This window comes from Sinocyclocheilus rhinocerous, unplaced genomic scaffold (genome assembly GCF_001515625.1).
Source record: "Sinocyclocheilus rhinocerous isolate Xijiao unplaced genomic scaffold, SAMN03320098_v1.1 scaffold1542, whole genome shotgun sequence".
NCBI lineage: Eukaryota > Metazoa > Chordata > Actinopteri > Cypriniformes > Cyprinidae > Sinocyclocheilus > Sinocyclocheilus rhinocerous.
The window spans coordinates 300,472-311,045 of NW_015666540.1; the positions used below are offsets into that span (position 1 = coordinate 300,472).

The following is a 10,574-nucleotide window of genomic DNA, read 5'->3' on the forward strand; positions in this document are numbered from 1 at the left end:
CATAATAAATATTACATGTTCTTAAAGACTCCTAGACTTTATGATAGCATGCATACATTTTTAGGAGACACATTTGTTAATTTACATGCTGCATGGACTTTGATCAGGACATTTGAGTTGGATCCAACCTTCGTTCTTGCATTGATGAGCTTATCGTTTGTCTTAGGAGGCAAGTTGCTTACCTTTTCGAGTAGATAATGCTATAGATCTTCTTACTGAACAAAATGTTTCTGTGCTTTAAGTCCTCAATGATATTGTGTCCTGTCTGCAGTCAGAGTCTTTTAATTAAATGAAATCTGAAACATTTCTGTTGTCTAGATACTAGATACATGAACTTTCAGTTGCGGTATGACAATGGTGACTTATATATAGTGAATCTTATTTTGCTAGATTTTAAAACTATTGCAATTATGCTTGAAACCATTCACTCTCAATGTAGATACTTTGGCTTAGTTCAGAACATTCAGTCAGCACAGCAGGGCCTTCTATGAGACCTCATAATGGGAGTGGGAATTGCTTAATATGGTGGATATGCTGTACAATAGATGCATGTACTTCACTCACATGCATGGCATGTCTAATACTTGTGACACCCAACACTGCATCCACACTATATCATGATTTAAGGAAGAATGTAGCTTTGTGCGTTTAAACTGGAAGGTACACAGAAGACAACAGAATTCCTCTTTTTTAGTATTTTGTTTTCTATTTTTAAGAGCATTAATGTTGTTTATTAGTTTAAAACTAACTCCAGCCTTATCCCATAATCAATTATATAAAGTTAATGGCAAATCTGATAAAAACTGACTTGCATTTAGATTTTACTTCTTTTGAACAGCATTGTATATTTGACAAAATTAAACAAAATCTTACGTTTCTTAATAGTTTCTACATAACATTATGTACCATTAATGCAAAAAGTTTATAAAAAGCTAGATATGTTTGAGAGAGGAGACATTTCCTTGCAGTCTGATTGGTGCTGATCTAATGGGTGGTTGATTTTATGCCAAATCAACAGACAAAAATCAATCATCTCAACCCCAACAACCAGCATGTACTGTTTGTTTTGTAGTTAAACTTCACATCCTAAAATGAAATCTTAAAGCTGGACTTTACAATGCAGAACATTGAGTGCTATGACTTTCATGCCACCACATGAAGATTTGGCCTATTTTTTTAGTTTTTTTTTAAAAATTAAAAATATCTAAATTCTCAATAAAATATTTTCACAATTTTTTAAATAGTTTAATTGGTATGTGTTATAAGATAAATTCAACTGATTATAGATTTTATATTGATTTGCTTCAAGTATTTAATGTGACAGACAGATAGATAGATAGATAGATAGATAGATAACTTCATGTTTAATCTACTTAAAAACTATTTGTACATTTTATGTGTATATGTTTGTTGTATTTCACTTTATGCAAAACTGTTTTTCAGCAGAAAAGAAGTCTGAAGTCAAAATGATATGGAAATATCAGCACGCTTCCATGGAGTGACCATAAAGTCCATTGCCCCTGTGTGTCTGAGGTACATTTATATCTGTCAACATTAGCTGTTTGTTTTTGAGCTCAGTGTCATCTCAAGAATCATGTTTAAACATGGGAGGTAGTTTATGGGTCTGGGGTCCATTCAGCTGAGAAATCTAAATGTATATAAAAACAAATATTATAAAAACATAAAAGAAGTTTTACTTGCGTAGACTCATAGCTGATTCATGCAATTACAATGTCTTGTTATTCCTTAACAAGAGCAAAGGTCATTTGTACAATCAGAGATCAGAGATCATGAGTGTTTTTCAGTTTTGGAAAGATGGTTTGTTTTTAAAATAATAAAAAAATTAGATGAAAGGGTCTTTTAGGTTAACAAGCCCTTATCGATGAAGTATGAATCACATTGCATTTCAAAAATCACAACATTTATTTTAGGAGAGGACATAAATTGCATATAGGCCTAGAGTTTGAATAACAACTGTTTTGGATCAGAATGTTGTGAAAAAATAGACTGTTTTTACATATAGGCCTACAGGAGTATACAGTAGGCTAATATTGAAATGTGACGAGCTGTGTACACTTTTGGCTACAAGAGAAATTACAAGACAGCATCTGCTGCCTCCTGGTGGAGATGTCGAACATATTTCCATCAGAGTTTTCCCATCTCAATCAAACCTATGAGCGCTAGAATTTTGTAAAATATAAACATAATTTTGGAACCGTGAGAATGTTATTCAGATGGTCAGTTTGAGATATTAAAGCATGTAAGACATCAGAACTGAATATTAAATTAAATTATCCATATTTAATACAGGGTGATGTTATGTGGGGTAAATTGCGTCATTAGGTACCAGGTAGCAGTGATTGGATATTGATTAAAATAAATAAATAAATAACAAAATAAAAGAAAAACTAAAAAGTTGCCACAATAGTACTAGTCACAATAGAGACTACATTATTAGACCTCATTATTTAATTATCCCTTACTGTAAATAGCCAATACCAGGGCTGTCCAAACTCGGTCCTGGAGGGCCGGTGTCCTGCAGAGTTTAGCTCCAACCCTAATTAAACACACCTGAACCAGCTAATCAAGCTCTTACTAGGCATAGAAACTTCCAGTCAGGTGTGTTGAGGCAAGTTGGAGCTAAACTATGCAGGACACCGGCCCTTCAAGGACCGAGTTTGGACAGCCCTGGCCTATACTTACATTTTAGCTATTCGGCTTCCCATGTTTTAAATATGAAATTATTGTGATCAAGAAGAGAGACAACCTTTATGTCAAGCGTTATGGAAATGGGATGCAACAGTACGCGCTTTTTTTCCGCTAGCGAACTGTTCGTTTTACAGTATATTGCAATCTGCTCTACTTCGAAGTGTACGGACTCGTCCAAAGAGTAGCACAGTGTTTTGCTCTCACTAGATCGCTGTGTGTGCACAGAAATGATGAATTATTTGTCTTCAACCATATCGCAACTTGAAACATGAGTTTAGAATGTGAATGTTCTCAAATATGATACTGACATCCCTTTCTCAGATCCACGATTCCCCCCTACAGTCCAGTGGTGGTCTCGTCCATTGACAGCGGAGCAGAGCTGTGTGTGTGGTGTCAGGTCTCTCGCTCAATGATGAGGTTTCAAGTGCGCCTTTGAGATGTTGGGAGTCTGTAGAATATTCTGCAATTTGTAACTTTTTCGCTTCGCTTTTATTACAACAACATTCCAACTTTTAGTCTACAAGATCGACCGGTACGTGTAAACATACCTTATTTAGTTTTTTGTTTGTATATGTAAGCTTCTGTTAGTTTTTTCATGCAGCGAAAATGTTGAAAGTTTTGTGAGGACACTCCTTCTTCAGGACCCGACGGACCAAGGCTACAGCTGACAAATTGGGGGACATATCAGCTCTGTCATTTTCTTAGAGGTAAGATGATGTCTGTTTTAAGCCTCTAATATATTTTTTTCAACAACATATGCCGCTGTTTGTAACCCATCATTTGCATGATAGCGGTCCACGAGAATCAATACACAGCTCTTTATGGCACCTAAAAGAATGAAGTTTAGGCTAAATACTAGTTTTTTTTAGCAATCTGCGATGGTTTTGGCAATGGTGCGTAAGGTTATTTTTGTATTTCTAGGTTGGAGAAATGTATTTTAATTAAATATTTTACTCATTTATTTATTTTTTAGTTTATGGCAAGGTCGCCATAAAAATCCATGAATGTAAGCAGGGGCTGTTTTTAATGCCCAGGAAAACTGACCTTATGATGTTAAATGACTCTATTTAATCCTTCGCATTAATTTGATATGTTAAATCACTTGATTTCCTCGATTATCCACCGAAGAAATTGACTTATATGTGAATACATTAAGTTACTTACTATATATAACTGAGTGTATAATTATAGTTACACTGCTTGTGATAGTTCCCATATATTAATATTTGCAGTCCAGCTTTTCAATGGTAGTCTGTAGATTGTCTGATAACAATAGGTTATTCTTCCAATTCACTTGCCATTTGTATTCTTAATTTCCCCTGTATTATGATCGCCTTGTGGGTCACAGCTTGATCTACACAGCAGGAGTAGGAGGTCGATTTCCCACTTTTCCAATCAAGTCTCTCCATGATGCCTTGCAATCATCTCAGTGGCATACCTGCCAGCCTGCCGTCAGTGTCAGAACAATTCGGAACCGCTGTCAACATTTCCATTTCCATCTCATCTAGTTCTAGTCTAAATCTGGTAAATACCAGCGAAATGTGTAAAACTGTTTTGGGGAAATTCATCCTGAATGGGAAATGTATTGGATGACCTCTCGACATCATTACATTTAGCGACAAGCTATTTTGGGGAAAAATACCCTGAATTCTCAAACGAGGGTACAAGCGGATTGTTTGTTTTCCTGTGATTTTACGGTCCACCAGAGCAGCAGAAAAGCTGGGTTTTCTGTTCTACTGATCTTTTGACACGTGGCTGTCAGGGTGCATTTTTGTTAGGCCACATTGGGGAATAGAAGGCTTAATGAGCCTCACACCAACACACACGCAGTTAATTGAGTTGATGTTTTATGCATGATGGGTCAAAGATGAATACTGTACAACTACATGCTGAATTGCACTGATGTGTACAAAGTGTGTCCCTCACTTTCCAGGTAACGTCTCTCTGGCTATTTGATCTGTGCACATGGCAACCTGGCTCATATTTTTGTTTGATTTGAATGGAGTGTAATGAAAGCTGTCATCTGGAAATAAATTAAGGGCAATAGTTGTACTGTATAGCTTTTCGCACTGGTCTGTGAAAAAATACGTCACGTGAGTGTGTGGAATCTGGTGGCGAGACACAACATTCACGTTTGCCAGAGTGGCAGCCTTGTAATGAGGGCTTCTCTAATGAGAGGAAGGAGGGTAACAAAGACAAGTTTGTGCAACCAAGGCTACTGGAGTGAAACTGGAAACTAGGTCTTGTGTGGAAATCATAGAGGAATGTTTAGTCATTAGATGCAGTATAAGAGCCTCTGACTTATTGTGACAGAATATTCCATTTAGAGGAACAGCAGGCAAGGGTAAAATATTTGGTGAGAGGAAAGTGCAACAGGGTTCAGTGTAATAGAAACTGGCATTTAGGATAAACAGAGAAAATATGTTAAACTAACAAATGCAAATTTATTCATCTGGACAGAGAGTTTAAGTAAATGAAATAACATTAAAATACAAGCTTGGCTGAACTGTATATATTGGCTTTTTTCCATACATTGATTGACATTTCCAAACCTATTTTCACCCTTAAAGTGATAGGTCACCCAAAAATGAAATTGCTGTCATGATTTCACTCTCCCTCTCAGGGTGTTCCAAACCTGTATAACTTTCCTTCCTCCGTGGAAAAAAGTGTACTGAAGAATGCACCAGCAATTTCTTTCCATGCTGTTCAAATGAATGGTAACTGGAGCTTTAAAAAGAAAAATGAAGCCTAATAAAAGTATCATAAAAGTGGTCCATATGACTAATGCTTTTTCTGAAGCCATGCAATAGCTTTGTGAGAAACAGCTTCAGTTTACTGTAAGTGATGATATCATGTCGAAATGACGGTGCCTGATTCGTGAATATATTTTAATATATATATTAAATATTATAATAATATATTTTAATATTTATTTGGTTCACAAAATTTTGAACCAATCACTGTGATCCAGTTCTCACATTAAACTCAACTTGACTGCTTGTTTATGTTAAGACTGTCAATGAACAGCAAGTGAAAAGATTAGATTTCAGTCTATTTGTGAGCAAATTATTCTTGTGAGTTGGATCTTTTCAATAAATCAGTTTTATTGGTTCACTAGACCAATTAGAATGAATCAGTTTGTACAGTTCTCAAGTTCTACTCAGTTGACTAGCTCTCTTTGTTAAGACTATCAGTGAATAACGAGCGAAAGGTTGAAATGTCAGTCTATTCATGAACAAAATATTCTTTTGAGTTGGATTTTTTTCATTGAATCTGTTTATTTGGTTCATAAAAATAATCTGAACGAATCAGTCTGATCCAGTTTTTGAGTACGGCTAAACTGACTGGTCCTCTATGTTAAGACTGTTAGTGAAAAACAAATGAGATAACAGTTTTGTCTATTCCTCACACAAAGCTATCATAGGATTTCAGAAGATTTCCATATACTGTAAACTATTTTTATGATACTTTAAGGCTTTGGGTCCCATTCTTTGTAATTTAATGAAAAATGACCAGTAAATGCTTAAATTTCTCCTTTTGTGTTGCATAAAAGTCATACAGGTTTAAAATGACTGACATGAAAATATTTGAATGATGTCAGAATGTAAAATTTTTGGCTGATCTATCCCTTTAAGAAACATGAGGTCATTCTTTGGGGTGTTGACATAAGAAGCTATATGGTTTTCCCAGTTTTCTTTAGGGTGTGTGAGTGCCACTTGTATCGTTTATAGAAAATAGACGCCAGTTGTGAAACCACCTGTAAAGCATTATGGTTTGTGACTTGAGTGGCAGAGGATGCTTCTGAACCATGAGGTACTGGAGCATAAAGTAATACACCATCTGCTCTCCACCCACAATTCATTTGAGGAGATGTGTCTCACACTTCGCTTTTCTGATTCACTTTTTTTTGCAAGGGGCTTTTCAAGCATTTGGAAAATTAGGGCTGTGTTCGACTCCTCACTCCTCTCATCATGTCTTTCATTTTGGTTCCTCTTCACAGAGAATGAATATGTGGGCCTGATTCTCAGCTCTATATATGTGCCCCCTGTGATGTTGTTATTTCTGCTGGATCAGGGCCTGTGGGGACCCTACTTTTTTCATTTTTTTTTCCATTTGACAGCAGCATGAGCTTACATTTTTTTCCTTCAGATGGAAAGTTCTGGGTTTCTTGTGGCTTGGTGAGTGTCTGAGGGAAAAGAGGGAGGGAGCAGCAAGCTACGCCCATGTTTATGTCTGTCTGCCTGCGTGCTGCCAGGCCAGTAGCTTCACCCATGTGACTCGAGCCAAGGGAGGAGCCACTCTTATGATGGCCCTGACAAACTAAGCAAACGGAGCAAAACCATTTTCTGAAGAGGTGGACATGTCTAGAGAATCAAATCTAAATGCCTAGAAAATGTATTTCTCTTAGAACTTACTGAGATTGTTCCTCCTTAAGAAAGTGTAGCTTTAACTGAAATAAATAGATATTTATGGTAGCGTTGAAAATGAAAGATTTTTAGGTCATGGTAACTCAGTAAGCCATGACGTTTTTATTTAGGGAAAAAAAATCTGTCGCAGTGTTGCTTTGTGGATGCAGCACGAGATAGATGGCAGAAGGTATTTTAGTCACAGGAACACCAATTTATATCTATAATGAACAGAGCCATGATCTCACTTGCCACCCTGCAGTCTTGAAGCCAGGAGCTTGTGGGCTAAAGTAGGACATCCTGATTCACTGGAAGGAAAGATGCTTGCATGAAGATATATTTTTCCAAACAGAAATATGCACAGTCTGGTCATAGTAATGACCTTCTGTTTACACAGGTCTGATAGTGGCCAATGATATTTTTCAAAACTAGTGCTAAACTACTGATATTTTGAATAACTAAGTGCAGAATTCTTAAAAATATACTCCATGTTGGATATGGTTTTGAAAATATAAATTATAAAATGTCATGTAATGTAACCCTCAAGTAAAAAGTTTAAATATAAAAATGTGTGATGTTATTTTATTTATTTACAAATATCATTAGTTATACTTTTTCAGGGTTGGACCACATTACATTTATAACCTGAACTATGACTTTGTTCTGCAAGGGTCCTTGCTATGATATCATTTCCTGTTATGTTTTTGTTTTTTGGATGTTTCTCCATGATGGTTGAACCACATGACTTTGGTGGTCATGACTTGATGGTGACATTACTTTTTTTTTTATATTAATAAGCAGTGAAGTGTTTTTTTTAAGATATAAAAAATTGTCAAACTACCTAAAAAGCTTTTCTTTTTAAGAATTTCTTGCCCTTATCTCAGGACAGTTGTGTCATCCTGAGCCATTTTTTTTAACTTTATGTCCCCCTCAAATATATCAGAATTAATTTTAATACAGAAATTAAAGATTGTAGAAGAAATGTATTCAAGTCATTGTTTGAATGAGTTGCATTTTTAATGTATTTTTGGAAAAAATATTAGATCCGGAGGTTACACTTTATTTTAAGGTGTTCTTATTACAGTGTAATTATACATTTAAGTACTGAGTGATATTAATTAACTACATGTACTTACTATATAGTTACGGTTAGGGTTTGGCTTAGGGTTACTTGCATATAATTATGCATCATTTATTGTTATTATAATAGTAAACAAGGACACCTTAAAATAAAGTTTTACTGATCCGAACAAAAAAACAAACAAAACAACAGGCATTAAGTCATTGAGCTAAACTGTAAACAAGTCAGATTCAGAAAGGAATATGAACAGATAAACTGAAGAATGGAGGAAAAGGCTGTAGTAGTAAAAAGAGCGATAATATGGAAACGAGTGCACATGTTCACGTAGCTTACATAACCTATCGTTAAATTCCCCATCCCTGCCACCTCACCGTTTATATGGTCTTTATATGATTTGTTTAAATAGAACGAGCAGTGCCTCACACTCTGCCTCCTCTTAACGCCGCGAGCACAGGCTCATGTACAGTAAGCCACACCAACCGTTCCAAATTACCCACACACATGCAAAAAAACATCTCTCCATCATCTCCCTGGTAACCCACGCCGACTTGATTGTTGCTAAGGGGGTCTGGTGACAGTTATGCCCTCATATTAGCCTCCCTGAATGCTGCTCAGTACCCTGCCCCCTTTACCCCACTGTGAAGGAGTCAACAAATTCTCACCTTAACAAGGTATTAAATGGTTTCCATGGATACCAGGATCCACTCCCCGGGTTTGGAAGGGTAACACGTTTTCCATTATTCCGAAACCTACATCTGGCAGAGGAAATGTGGATCTCTTTATTCTGGTTTGTGTTGAAAGTATAAAAAAAGGCTAATTTGGGGTTCAAAATAGCTAAGAAGCTACTTTTTTCTTTGTGTTTGTGCTGACAGGGAGCAGCAAGGATCTGGAAACCGTCTGTGAGAGAGTCGTCATGGGTAAACAGAACAGCAAGTTGCGACCCGAAGTCCTCAATGACCTGCGGGAGAACACTGAGTTCACGGACCACGAGCTGCAGGAGTGGTACCGCGGCTTCCTGAAGGACTGCCCGTCTGGCCATCTCACGGTAGAGGAATTCAAGAAGATCTACGCCAATTTCTTCCCATACGGCGATGCTTCGAAGTTCGCAGAGCACGTCTTCCGCACCTTTGACACCAACGGCGACGCCACCATCGACTTCCGGGAGTTCATTATCGCCCTGAGCGTGACCTCGCGCGGAGGCCTGGAGCAGAAGCTCCGCTGGGCCTTCAGCATGTACGATCTGGACGGTAACGGATACATCAGCCGAGCTGAAATGCTGGAGATCGTACAGGTGAGGTACTTTTTAGTGCTCGCCCTCCTTTTGCTTTCATTTGCATTTCTGTATTTTACCCGGCGAGTCATTGTTTTCAGAGCAGCTTGTTCCACATCAATATTGGCTCAGTCTAATGTTTGGTGATACAGACCTCCTGAATAAACAGATCTCCTCAATCAAGTGTTCCACAGGCCATATGGTCTTACCACAAATGGTGGCCAAACACAAAGGCTTTGTTCGCTACTTCAAAGGGTCTGTTGACTCTCCATGTTAATAACGTTGATGGCTCTTCTACACCTGCGACCGAGGACACGTTATAAAACAATATCTGAAAGTGACATTAAATGTGTCTGGCAGAGAAACGAGCTGGTGATCATTTGCATTGATTACGCTGATAGGAAGTGTTGATTGAAGCGTTATGGAATTTTTGACTGGCAGTCGTAGCATTATAAAGACAGTCTTATCAAACTTGTTGCTATTGAAAACCGAAGCCTTTGCATTTGACAGCAAACTGCCATATGCTTTGACACACAGTTACATTAATCTTCACAGGCGATTTATAAAATGGTGTCATCTGTGATGAAGATGCCTGAGGACGAGTCGACACCAGAGAAACGCACAGATAAGATATTCCGACAGATGGATACGGACAACGATGGTACGCCTCTCGAGATCCATCTCCCACTCACTGTTAATATTTATATAGACTCTTTTAAGTTGAAGCACACAAAATGTCATAGAAACTGCACTTGGGAAAGAAAAGAACAACAACAACAAAATATATATATATATATATATATATGTCAGAATTTAAAGGGGTCATATGATGCGATTTAAATTTTTCCTTTCTCTTTGGAGTGTTACAAGCTCTTGGTGCATAAAGAAGATCTGTAAAGTTCCAAAGACTAAAGTCTCAAATCCAAAGAGATATTCTTTATAAAAGTTAAGAGTCAACCATGCCTACCTAAAACGGCTCGTTCCAACACGCCCCCACATATCTACGTCACTATGTGGGAAGATTTGCATAACGCCGCCCAAATGTTCACGCAAAGAAAGAAGGCGTAACTTTTGTTCTCGCTGTAGTATTGTTGCTGCCGCCACCATG

The 10,574-nt window shown here is 37.3% G+C and overlaps 1 protein-coding gene across 1 annotated transcript in view; it reads left to right on the top strand.

Annotated features, from left to right (window-relative positions):
• Positions 1-2,726: 2,726 nt before the first annotated feature.
• Positions 2,727-10,574, top strand: part of LOC107732641 (hippocalcin-like protein 1) — a 10,547-nt gene continuing 2,699 nt past the window's right edge. The window contains exons 1-5 of the mRNA XM_016544040.1: positions 2,727-2,802; positions 3,031-3,241; positions 3,351-3,416; positions 9,069-9,487; positions 10,022-10,127. Of these exons, the coding sequence (XP_016399526.1) occupies positions 9,110-9,487; positions 10,022-10,127 (484 nt within the window). The 5' untranslated portion in view covers positions 2,727-2,802; positions 3,031-3,241; positions 3,351-3,416; positions 9,069-9,109. The remainder of the gene's footprint in view (positions 2,803-3,030; positions 3,242-3,350; positions 3,417-9,068; positions 9,488-10,021; positions 10,128-10,574) is intronic.